This window comes from Salmo trutta, chromosome 16 (genome assembly GCF_901001165.1).
Source record: "Salmo trutta chromosome 16, fSalTru1.1, whole genome shotgun sequence".
Classification (NCBI taxonomy): Eukaryota; Metazoa; Chordata; class Actinopteri; order Salmoniformes; family Salmonidae; genus Salmo; species Salmo trutta.
In genome coordinates, this window is record NC_042972.1 from 26962908 (window position 1) to 26976435 (window position 13528).

The 13528-nt window shown below is 42.8% G+C and overlaps 1 protein-coding gene and 1 pseudogene across 1 annotated transcript in view; one reads left to right on the forward strand and one right to left on the reverse strand.

The window, feature by feature from the left end:
- LOC115150432 (synaptotagmin-6-like) overlaps positions 1 to 10213 on the forward strand; it is a 53678-nt gene extending 43465 nt beyond the window's left edge. The window contains exons 2-7 of the mRNA XM_029693718.1: positions 2322 to 2742; positions 3458 to 4016; positions 4224 to 4344; positions 4649 to 4820; positions 5287 to 5437; positions 8334 to 10213. Coding sequence (XP_029549578.1) covers positions 2322 to 2742; positions 3458 to 4016; positions 4224 to 4344; positions 4649 to 4820; positions 5287 to 5437; positions 8334 to 8405 — 1496 coding nt within the window. The 3' untranslated portion in view covers positions 8406 to 10213. The remainder of the gene's footprint in view (positions 1 to 2321; positions 2743 to 3457; positions 4017 to 4223; positions 4345 to 4648; positions 4821 to 5286; positions 5438 to 8333) is intronic.
- A 1098-nt stretch (positions 10214 to 11311) lies between these two features.
- LOC115151207 (olfactomedin-like protein 3A) lies at positions 11312 to 13528 on the reverse strand (annotated as a pseudogene).

The window sequence follows — 13528 nt, forward strand, 5'->3', positions numbered from 1 at the left end:
ATTTATGGCCTACATTTTCCACTGGGGTTGGAAGGTCACACCCCTCCAATCCATCCAATACCAATGCCCCAGTCCTTTCATAGACATTAATTACATTATATCAATATGCTTGTTTGTGACACTCCACTCATTATCCCTATAGAAATGCAGATAAAGACTGAAGCACTTTTTGAATTTGAATTGATGCGTTAACAGTTTTTCCATACTGGCCCCACTCCAATACAGTGGGCAAAAAAGTATTTAGTCAGCCACCAATTGTGCAAGTTCTCCCACTTAAAAAGATGAGAGAGGCCTGTAATTTTCATCATAGGTACACCTCAACTATGACAGACAAAATGAGAAAAAAAAAATCCTGAAAATCACATTGTAGGATTTTTTATGAATTTATTTGCAAATTATGGTGGAAAATAAGTATTTGGTCAATAACAAAAGTTTATCTCAATACTTTGTTATATACCCTTTGTTGGCAATGACACAGGTCAAATGTTTTCTGTAAGTCTTCACAAGGTTTTCACACACTGTTGCTGGTATTTTGGCCCATTCCTCCATGCAGATCTCCTCTAGAGCAGTGATGTTTTGGGGCTGTCGCTGGGCAACACGGACTTTCAACTCCCTCCAAAGATTTTCTATGGGGTTGAGATCTGGAAACTGGCTGGGCCACTCCAGGACCTTGAAATGCTTCTTACGAAGCCACTCCTTCGTTGCCCGGGCGGTGTGTTTGGGATCATTGTCATGCTGAAAGACCCAGCCACGTTTCATCTTCAATGCCCTTGCTGATGGAAGGAGGTTTTCACTGAAAATCTCACGATACATGGCCCCATTCATTCTTTCCTTTACACGGATCAGTCGTCCTGGTCCCTTTGCAGAATAACAGCCCCAAAGCATGATGTTTCCACCCCCATGCTTCACAGTAGGTATGGTGTTCTTTGGATGCAACTCAGCATTCTTTGTCCTCCAAACACGACGAGTTGAGTTTTTACCAAAAAGTTATATTTTGGTTTCATCTGACCATATGACATTCTCCCAATCCTCTTCTGGATCATCCAAATGCTCTCTAGCAAACTTCAGACAGGCCTGGACATGTACTGGCTTAAGCAGGGGGACACGTCTGGCACTGCAGGATTTGAGTCCCTGGCGGCGTAGTGTGTTACTGATGGTAGGCTTTGTTACTTTGGTCCCAGCTCTCTGCAGGTCATTCACTAGGTCCCCCCGTGTGCTTCTGGGATTTTTGCTCACCATTCTTGTGATCATTTTGACCCCACGGGGTGAGATCTTACGTGGAGCCCCAGATCGAGGGAGATTATCAGTGGTCTTGTATGTCTTCCATTTCCTAATAATTGCTCCCACAGTTGATTTCTTCAAAACAAGCTGCTTACCTATTGCAGATTCAGTCTTCCCAGCCTGGTGCAGGTCTACAATTTAGTTTCTGGTGTCCTTTGACAGCTCTTTGGTCTTGGCCATAGTGGAGTTTGGAGTGTGACTGTTTGAGGTTGTGGACAGGTGTCTTATATACTGATAACAAGTTCAAACAGGTGCCATTAATACAGGTAACGAGTGGAGGACAGAGGAGCCTCTTAAAGAAGAAGTTACAGGTCTGTGAGAGACAGAAATCTTGCTTGTTTGTAGGTGACCAAATACTTATTTTCCACCATAATTTGCAAATAAATTCATAAAATATCCTACAATGTGATTTTCTGGATTTTTTTTCTCATTTTGTCTGTCATAGTTGACGTGTACCTATGATGAAAATTACAGGCCTCTCTCATCTTTTTAAGTGGGAGAACTTGCACAATTGGTGGCTGACTAAATACTTTTTTGCACCACTGTATGTGTTGCGGACTCCCAGTGCGAGTCCTTTGCAAATACATTTGTAATAATCACAGAAAGAATGGTTCTTCTACCTGTGTGGCTTTGCTCCTTGGTAAAATGGATTGTGGGACTGTTTCTGGAATAAGACTGTAATTACATTTAGCTCATTTGCAAGTCAAACAGTGAGCACTTGCACTCTGCGTCTGTGTGTGCGAGAGAGACATAGAGAGAGAGAGAGATGAGATGGATGAAGGCTTATTACTCATAACTTTAAATTCCTGCATGGATTATTTGTAGTCAAAGACATGTAACTCATTCCAGACCTGTATTATTCAGGGTTCAAGCTGAATCGTGCCAGAGCATGACACCTGAATTAGCACCATTTTAGGACCCTGCCCTTTAGGTGAGCACAGACTTGGCCAAAAAAATAGCTAATTTGATCTATCCCCTCCCCTTTTCTTTCTTCTCTTCCACCTCCATCCCTTCATCCATCCCTCCATTGCCTCCTCCAGATATCTCCTTCAGCTTCCTGCTCCTGGTGTTCGTGGCCTGTGGCCTGGCCCTGCTGGGCGTCATTGTCTTTGCCTCCTGGAAGCTGTGCTGGCTGCCCTGGCGCACCAAGGACCTCTCCTCCAGTGCCACCGCCCTTGCCCCCGCCGCCGGCCCCCCCTCCTCTGCCTCTGACAGACCCTACGACAGAGCCTTCTCAGCACATGCCCACAGGCCTACATTCGTACGCACACACACACACGTGCACGCCATGGCGTCTGACAAGCTGAATCCTTCGGATCCGGCGAGTTTTCTGGAGGCGGCAGTGAAGATCAGCCACACGTCGCCTAACATCCCTGCCGAGGTGCAGCTGTCCATGAAAGACCACTTTCTACGCCGCACGCGCATGGCCAGGCAGACCACCGAGCCTGCCTCCTCCAATAGGTCAGGCTCCGGGAGGAAGTTGCCCTTAGACACAGACCTAGGCTGTGTCCCAAACTGCACCCTATTCCTTACATAGTGCACTACTTTTGACCTGAGCCCTTTTCAAAACTAGTACAATATACTGTATAGGTAATAGGGGGCCATTTAGGAGGCATCCCTAGTATCAGCTTATTAGTGTATCCTTCCCAAATCCTAACCATTTGGGTGGAGTAACACAAAACTGACCTAATATCTGTGTATATGGGCATCCTACTTAAATAGGTTAGACAGGGCTCCTCTGAGCTCCAGTTTATGCACAGGCCATGTATTAGTATTGAGGTAATAGTATGTGATGTTGTCAGGAAGTGGCTATTTATCGTGTATCATAGTGGTACAGAGATATTATTCATTACGCATCATATCCACCCCTGTAATATCTCCATTTGTGACCTTTAAGATGAGATAGATAAAAAAAGTAATGAGGTTGTCAGTTGAATGCCCCTACTGCCGTGTCGCTCCTATTGCGCTAAATGAAGAAAAATCGAAATCACCTAATATCAGAAAGAAAAAGTGATTCCATTTACTCTAAATTGGAATCTGACAACATTATTCTGAAGGGATGCGAGGGCACAGATTTCCCAGGCATGCCATATGGTACTAACATTATTTCACTGCTTGAGCGTGTAAATTGTCCATGACAATGATTCAACTGGCAAAAATGTCTCCATGTCTCCAGGCACAGCTCCTTTAAGAAGCACCTCCCCCGACAAATTCACCATGTCACCAGCCTTGACCGAGGCAGCGACTTCCCCTATGCAGAGGACCAATCCACCAGCCTGGCCAGTTTGGGTCGCATCCAGCCAGAGCTCTACAAACAGAGCCCCCTGGAGGCCGACGAGTCCTCCAAGACCTGTGGCAAGATCAACTTCTCCCTCAAGTACGACTATGAGTCCGAGGCGCTCTTCGTCAACATCCTCAAGGCCTTCGACCTGCCTGCCAAGGACTTATGTGGCAGCTCCGACCCCTACGTCAAAATCTACCTCCTGCCTGACCGCAAGCGCAAGTTTCAGACTCGTGTCCATCGCAAGACTCTCAACCCCATGTTTGACGAATCCTTCCAGTTCACCGTGCCCTACGAGGAGCTGGGCAGCAGGAAGCTGCACCTGAGCATCTTTGACTTTGACCGCTTCTCCAGCCACGACATGATCGGCGAGGTCATCCTAGAGAACCTGTTTGAGGCGTCGGACCTCTCTCGCGAGACGGCCGTCTGGAAGGACATTCAGTACGCCACCTCTGTAAGTCAATCAATTATCCAATCAAATCTTTTTAATAAAGCCCTTTTTACATCAGACGTTGTCCATAGACTGCTTTCAAAGTAATGAAACAAATATCTAAACATGTAAATTCATTCAACTATACTTTTAACAATATTAGTGGCATTGTAATGTATGATAACTGATTCCTTCTGTTCTGATGTGTTTTGTCTGTGGCCCTGAACACAGGAGAGTGTAGACCTGGGGGAGATCATGTTCTCTCTCTGTTACCTGCCAACTGCAGGCCGACTCACCATGACCATCATCAAGTGCAGGAACCTCAAGGCCATGGACATCACAGGATACTCAGGTATAGTTGAGTCAGTGGGTTCACTTTAAAAGGTTTTGTGCTTAAACACTGTTGTTCACTCTTGTTCTACACATTGATTTGGCTATCTCTCTGGTAAAAGAGTGTAGGCCTATGCTAAATTACAAGATAAAAATGGAATCTGATTTGGTATCATATATCTGGTTTGGTAACACAAGAGCCATACTTAGCTAATTTACATATCACATAATGTAGCTAGAGTCAGATCAGCTTGATCCTTTAATAAGCAGCTAAGCATTTTTAGTTTTAAAGAAATCAAATCATATTTTCTCTTGTTTATTGGCAGACCCATATGTCAAAGTCTCCCTCGAGAGTGACGGACGGCGCTTAAAAAAGAAGAAAACCACCATCAAGAGGAACACTTTAAACCCCACCTATAATGAAGCTATCATCTTCGATATCCCCCCTGAGAACATGGGCCAAGTCAGCCTGCACATATCCGTCATGGACTATGACTTGTATGCCATTATCATAATATATATATATATACTTGTTTGTATTGCCATATCAATTGTTATATTTGCCCTTATTATTATCAATAATAATTTCTAAGTTCTTGTTACTGATCTGTTTCTTTTAGACCTGGGCTCAAATAGATGTGTCTTTGAGTATTTAAGATTTTGAAATACTTTTTCTGTGTATTTCAGTATTTTCAAATACGCAGCCCAAAACAAGTACCTTTATTTGAGTATTTGAATGGTTATTTGTAAAAACCAAATAGTCTTCCAAATTGTATTTGGAAGTATTTTCAAATACTTATGTCAAATACTATTTTCAAATACCTGGGTTAAATATGGGAGTGTATTTGAGTCAGTATATTTTAATATTTTTATTGTATTTCCAAATACATTCCAATATTCAACTACTTTGCTTTCAAATAAAGGTTATCTGAATACTTACTACAGAATGTATGACTCTACACAGGGTGGGACACAATGAGATCATAGGTGTGAACAGAGTCGGCAGTCATGCAGAGGGACTGGGTAGAGACCACTGGAACGAGATGTTGGCCTATCCCCGCAAGCCCATCGCTCACTGGCACCCTCTACTGGAGGCCACCAAGTCTCAGAAAGAGGTAGGTCGGTTACTCCGTTTCCCTGATAGCTGCTTTATTAATTAAGGAAGGTATTACTTGCAATGACCGTGATGTGGTTGTCTTACCTACCTTAGTTGGATGCAGTGACTGTGTGTCGCTTTGGATAAAACAATCTGCTAAATTATCAAAATGTAAATGTATGTACACGGAACAAAGAAATGTTCCATACGCATAAAAAACGCATTTCTCTCAAATGTTGTGCACAAATTTGTTTACATCCCTGTTAGTGAGCATTTCTCTTTTGCCAAGATAATCCATCTACCTGACAGGTGTGGCATATCAAGAAGTTGATTAAACAGCATGATCATTACACAGGTGCACCTTGTGCAGGGGACAATAAAAGGCTACTCTAGAATGTGCAGTTTTGTCACAACACAATGCCACAGATGTCTCAAGTTTTGAGGGAGCATGCAATTGGCATACTGACTGCAGGAATGTCCACCAGAGCTGTTGCCAGAGAATTTTATGTTAGTTTCTCTACCAACGTCATTTTAGAGAATTATCCTGTACGTCCAAAAGGCCTCACAACCGGAGACCACGTGTATGGCTTAGTGTGATTGAGCGGTTGTGAACAGATTGCCCCATGGTGGTGGTGGGGTTATGGTATATGCAGGCATAAGGACAACGAACACAATGGCAATTTGAATGCACAGAGATACCGTGATGAGATCCTGAGGCCCATTGGAGTGCCATTCATCCACCTCCATCACCTCATGTTTCAGCATGATAATGTACGGCCCCATATCGCAAATTATGTACACAATTCCTGGAAGCTGAAAATGTCCCAGTTCATGGCCTGTATACTCACCAGACATGTCACCCATTGAGCATGTTTGGGATGGTCTGGATTTACGTGTACGACGGCGTGTTCCAGTTCCCGCCAAAATATACAACAACTTCGCACAGCCATTGAAGAGGAGTGGGACAACATTCCACAGGCCACAATCAACAGCCTGATCAACTCTACGAGAAGCAGTTGTGTTGCGCTGCATGAGGCAAAATGGTGGTCACACCAGATACTGACTGGTTCTCTGATCCACGCCCCAACCTTTTTTTTTTAAGGTATCTGTGACCACCTGACTGTATCCCCAGTCATGTGAAATCCATAGATTAGGGCCTAATTCATTTATTTCAATTGACTGATTTCCTTATATGAACTGTAACTTAAATCTTTGAAATTGTTGCTTGTTGCGTTTCTATCTTGTTCAGTATATACAGTGCATTCGGAAAGTATTAAGATCCCTTCCCTTTTTCCACATTTTGTTATGTAACAGCATTATTCTACAATGGATTAAATAAAATGAAAAATCTTCATCAATCTACACACAATAACCCATAATGACAGAAATCTTTGCAAATGTATTAAAAATAAAAAACAGAACCTTTTTTACATAAGTATTCTTACCCTTTGCTATGACACTCAAAATTGAGCTCAGGTGCCTCCTGTTTCCATTGATCATACTTGAGATGTTTCTACAATTTGATTGGAATCCACCTGTGGTAAATTCAGTTGATTTGGAAAGGCATACACCTGTCTATATAAGGTTTACAGTGCATGTCAGAGCAAAAACCAAGCAATGAGGTCGAAAGAATTGTGCCAAAGCAAAGATCTGGGGAAGGGTACCAAAACATTTCTGCAGCATTGAAGGTCCCCAAGAACACAGTGGCCTCCATAATTCTTAAATGGAAGAAGTTTGTAACCACCAAGACTCTTCCTCGAGCTGGCCGCCCAGCCAAACTGCGCAATTGGGGGAGAAGGGCCTTGGTCAGGGATGTGACCAAGAACCCGATGGTCACTCTGACAGAGCTCTAGAGTTCCTCTGTGGAGATGGGAGAACCTTCCAGAAGGACAACCATCTCTGCAGCACTCCACCAATCAGGCCTTTATAGTGGAGTGGCCCGACGGAGGCCACTCCTCAGTAAAAGTCTCATGACAGCCCGCTTGGAGTTTGCCAAACGGCACCTGAAGGACTCGCAGACCATGAGAAACAAGATTCTTTGGTCTGATGAAACCAAGATTGAACTCTTTGGCCTGAATGCCAACCGTCACATTGGGAGGAAACCTGGCACCATCCCTACAGTGAAGCATGGTGGTGGCAGCATCATGCTGTGGGGATGTTTTTCAGTGGCAGGGACTGGTAGACTAGTCACGATCGAGGGAAAGATGAATGGCGAAAAGTAGAGCGATCCTTGATGAAAACCTGCTCCAGAGCACTCAGGACCTCAGACTGGAGCGACCGTTCACCTTCCAACAGGACAATGACCCTAAGCACACAGCCACGACGACTCCGAAGTGGCTTCGGGACAAGTCTCTAAATGTCCTTGAGTGGCCCAGCCAGAGTCCGGACTTGAACCTGATTGAACATCTCTGGAGAGACCTGAAAATGGCTGTGCAGCAACATTCCCCATCCAACCTGACAACTTGAGAGGATCTGCAGAGAAGAATGGGATAAACTCTCCAAATACAGGTGTGCCAAGCTTGAAGTGTCATACCCAAGAAGACATGAGGCTGTAATTGCTGCCAAGGGTGCTTCAACAAAGTACTGAGTAAAGGGTCTGAATACTTATATGAATTTAATATTTCATTTTTTTATTTTTAATACATATTTGCAAAAATGTATAAGTGTTTTTGCTTTGTCATTATGGGGTATTGTGTGTAGATTGATGATGGGGGGGTGGGGGGACTATTTAATCCATTTTAGAATAAGGCTGTAAAGTAACATTGTGGAAAATGTCAAGGGTTCTGAATACCTTCCCATTGCACTGTATATATATCCATCTATGTTTAGGATTTCTGATGGTAGGTAAACTCCTAACAGTGACAGCAATTTCCATGTTGGTACACTAATCTTACAATGTGAAATGTCTCCTACAGTGGAAATCCCGCACTGCAAGCTTTGACAGCCAAGGCTCCTGCCCCTCTCCAAGACTTCTGTCTAGTCCATGAGGGAGGAGCCAGAGTTTATACTACACTACTCTACGAAGCCTGCCCTGCAGCAAGGCCTGAAATATTGGAGTGTCCCAGACCCACAAATTCTGTGCCTCAAAATAAGTAAAGTGCAGTAAGTTATTCTGGAATAACAGTCGGTTTACACTGGACATTATCTCCTCAGCACACAGACACAGAAACACAGGTAAACACACACACACGCATTTCTCTTGTGCCCTCTTGGACAGCCACTTTGTCATGGAATGTATAGTGTATACTGGGTCTGGTGGGATCAGTACTATTGCAACAATATTTTTGTAGTTGAGCTCAGCCCGGTGTGTTTATACATCTATGTGTATCTGTCTGAAGTGTGGTCAGGGCGTTATGGCAGTCTTGTGACATATTAAGTAGGTCAAATGTTATAGTTGCTGCTGTTGAGTGCAGGATGTTCTTGAAGTACCCTACGACTTACATCCCCAGGCGTAGATCCCTATCTTACAGCAAGTCCAAAACAATCAACAGGGTATTATGAAGTGAACCATTTTATACACATTTGTATTGTTACTTAAATAATTGTTGGTTTATTACAGTGGATGTTCCAGGATAATAAGGTTTATTACAGTGGATGTTCCAGGATAATAAGGTTTATTACAGTGGATGTTCCAGGATAATAAGGTTTATTACAGTGGATGTTCCAGGATAATAAGGTTTATTACAGTGGATGTTCCAGGATAATAAGGTTTATTACAGTGGATGTTCCAGGATAATAAGGTTTATTACAGTGGATGTTCCAGGATAATAAGGTTTATTACAGTGGATGTTCCAGGATAATAAGGTTTATTACAGTGGATGTTCCAGGATAATAAGGTTTATTACAGTGGATGTTCCAGGATAATAAGGTTTATTACAGTGGATGTTCCAGGATAATAAGGTTTATTACAGTGGATGTTCCAGGATAATAAGGTTTATTACAGTGGATGTTCCAGGATAATAAGGTTTATTACAGTGGATGTTCCAGGATAATAAGGTTTATTACAGTGGATGTTCCAGGATGATAAGGTTTATTACAGTGGATGTTCCAGGATAATAAGGTTTATTACAGTGGATGTTCCAGGATGATAAGGTTTATTACAGTGGATGTTCCAGGATAATAAGGTTTATTACAGTGGATGTTCCAGGATGATCAGTGTTTCATCCCTCTACTTTATTTTTATTTGTTTTATGTACACAACATACAGCATACCTGGCCTTTATGTACACAACATACAGCATACCTGGCCTTTATGTACACAACATACAGCATACCTGGCCTTTATGTACACAACATACAGCATACCTGGCCATCATATATTGTTGATGTCTTGAGTGTAGCTGCATTACGTGCTAAATACATAGCTAGCATCATTACAAACACTGTGGTTTGGTTTGTGGCAGTACACTTAAAGTTACACTGTAGGTATGGACTTAATGTACAACAGTATATGTATATAATGCCCTTTGATACTGACATCAATAATAGCACTGTATTTAGAATCACATATTTATTATATTATCCACATGACTATCCCCCTGAACTTACTTTTCTGTTTCAATTTCACAGTGACTACAGCTTCACTGCTCTGTTTTCCTATTACCTGTGAAGTGTTTGCCAATAGTCTCCTGTTCAGGCAATGTCATGTACTTTGTTGAAGGACTTGGCTTGATTTGCACCATCAGCCTTGTGATAAGTGTTTAAAATAAGGACTCTCCTGATTTTTCCAAGCAATTTAGAGTAACTTTCCACTTTTGTATTGAACATTTGTATTTGGAACAACTGTTTCCAGGCATCCCTTGTATTTTAAAGAAATTATAATAAAGTTGTTGATTCTGGTTTTAACATTCCAAATTGACTGCAGATGTTCCTCTTTTACTGTAACATGGAAGAAAAATAACTTACACTCTTTCATCCAAGTATGTTTTTATTCAACATCAAGGCATAGCCGGTGAAAGGTAAAATGTGGTTTTCGAAAGTGCTTAACAGAAAACAAAAATTATACAACTGTACTGTTTTTACTTTAGCTTCTCCGTCCACATGCCCCTAGATCTTTATAATCGTATAAATATTTAATAACAAGCAATATCTAAAGTAAATGGATGGTTTTGTCACTGAACTGTTGTTCTGTTAGTAGTCAAGACAGGAAATACAATATGACAATGATCTGATTACATTTAGGACTGTTCAAAATCATAACTGCAGATGTAGGTGTAACGCTTGATGTAGTAGTGGGTGTGGAGTCAGGCGCAGGAAACAAGCGTTTGCTATCGTGCTTTAATAAATGCACCGTCAAAGAGAATATACACCCAAAAATAACAACAGGGTGTAATCAAAATATACAAGGACCCAGAACACGTTTCACTTACACAAACACAGTGAAAGACAGAAATAAGCCCGCACACAGAACAGGTGGGGAAACGGGCTTAAATACCCAACTAATCACTAATGGTACACAGGTGAAACCAATACAGACAAAACCAACAGAAAAGGAAAAAGGGATCGGTGACAGCTAGTAGGCCGGTAACGACGACCGCCGAGCGCCACCCGAACAGGGAGAGGAGTCACCCTCGGCAGGAGTCGTGACAGTAGGATCTTAATTTGAGGCAGTTTGCTACAGCATAAAAATTATCCTGCAGCAACAGGACATGTGGATTATAATAAATTGACACATTTGTAGGGGATGATAAAAAAATGTGTTCGGGCAAATCAAATTTAAAGTGGAAATTGGAAGCCATTTTTAAACCTCAGATACACTACAATATTGCATTTCCTGTAGTGCAGGCAAATTCCTGCAACAGCATGATCAAATGCAGACACGGCATCTGTAGTTGACCAAACCTGAACATGACAGTGAAAATGTTTTATTTTCATCTACACAGACATTTCTGGGCTTTTACTCAGTACAGATGTTAGAAATCTCAAACCCACCTCAACACTAGGCGGCGCTGCTGAGCTCATACCTCCAGTTTCCTCTTCATGGCCAGCTTGTAAAGGATCTGGTAGCCATCCCCAGGCGTAGATCCGCAGCTCCAGTAGGTTGTACTTGGGAAAGTACACTAGCGGTGCGTCGTCGTTGGTCACCATATCACTGACATCAAATACGCACTGGACACACGAGCGTCTGGGCTCCGCAGTGTTGTAGACCATGTACACTGTGCCGCAGATGAAGGCTCCCTCGGGCATGGTGTGTCCCACATCTGTTCGATGTCCATCGTGTTCTCGTCCATTTTGTCCAGAGAGATGTGCCTCTCAGTCTCCTTGGTGGCATACACTTAGATGGCCCAGAGGCCCTCCTCGTCTGCCTCCAGGTCAATGACAGTCTCCAGGGTTAGGCCATATACGGGGACGTGGTCCTGGACAGGGAATACAGCGCTGTCCGCCACAGGTCGTACTTGATCAGCCGCGGCTCCTTGACCTCCTTCAGATAGTACGAGTGGTTGTTGTAAACGATGTGGCCGCTACCTCGCCAAGGGGATGGCAGCTTCATGGTCTTGGCCATAGATGTGCCCAAGGAGACGGTGAAGTCCCTGATGGAGCCAAACTCATAGAGGGTGTCCTCATCTGTGCCGTTGAAGACGTAGACCTTGCCCGAGCTGCTGCCCACGTCTTTGGTCCACATGCCCTTTGGGCCTCCTACTCACTTAAAAATCTTCATGGATTTGATGCTGGAAATCATGTCCCTGCAGTCTGGGAGAGGAGAAGAGAGGTACATGACCCTTCCTGGTCCCACTTTAAATTTAGTTGGACTAATATGTTTTTTACATGGTAGTTAACATTACACAGCGGGTTCAGTGTAATTACAATGAAGACATTGTTACAGTCCAACTGTGATATCTGTTATACCAATATCATGAGACAAACTACAACATCCCATATTGATAAAGCAAACAAAGGTGATACTAAGGGACTAAGTGAAGTTCAAGGGATAGTTACATTTAAAAAAAAATGTTTTAGCTTATTTTCACTCCTTTCACATGTTCTGAAGTATGTTCAGATGTTAAACCGGATTGTGTCAGAAGAACCTGCCCACTTAGTAGGCAACAGCCCTCATCTGATTTCATTACTGGCTAAATTAAAAAACGATTTAATTACAAGTGTGTGGCAACATTTATAAAGATCACAGGCTATTAAATCTAATTAGTCACTGCCTATTCATTTTTGCTCTAGTGCAACTGAAACCAGATATTACAATTAAAGTGGTGCATAATTTAGAGAATGATATTTGAATCAGCATCCCATCTTCAGTCAGTCCTTCATCTATGTGCTTCATCAGCATGCTCTCATACAGGAACTCAGTAACTGTCCTCCCACTTCCTGTACTTCAACAACCAAGTGTAAATAGTTTCCTGAATACCTGCTCTAGATTTATAATTATGCCTGCCAAGAAAACCAGATGGTGTTCTATATGTTATCAATCCTAACCTTAACGTTTTAGAGCAGAACAAAAAGTGTTAAGCACAACATTGAATGAAATGCACTTAAATTATTTAATAAGGGCCTCTGCGAGTAGAATCCTGTTATGAGGGTAGATTTATTTTCTAACTTAGTTACATGACAGTACAGCAGCTGACACTTGGCCTGCATACACGTTTATCAACATCTCATAGCTGTGGCCCACTATATCTCCACTCATCATGTAGAAGAGGACTTGTTAACATTACCGCTACTGCTGAGTTTACTTCATATATTTGTCCTTTCAGTAGGCCTATGCCCGGCAAATTCAAATATGGACCTCGAAGCTAGTTCCACTGCTGCTTTTTATCAATTAATTCTTCCCCTCTAGGGATTTAGACCTGGGACGCCAGGTGGGTGCAATTAATTACCAGGCTTGCTATGATCCTCTTAGTAAGTAATCATGTGTCTTTGTCCCCTCAGTATGTCACCACATCTGCCACCATGTCTGCCACATCTCACCTGTGGCCTTGTCGCACTTGGCCTTGCTCTTCTCCTTCACCACGGTCACCTGTTGCTCCACCAGCTTGTCGTCAAGGTCCACGCAGGGCTGCGCCCCGTTCTGTGTCTCAATATCTAGCTTTTGGAGTGGTGCTGACTGGTAAGATGCTTCCGGAGGGCGGTCACATTTGCTAGCAAAGCATAGGTCCCGAGT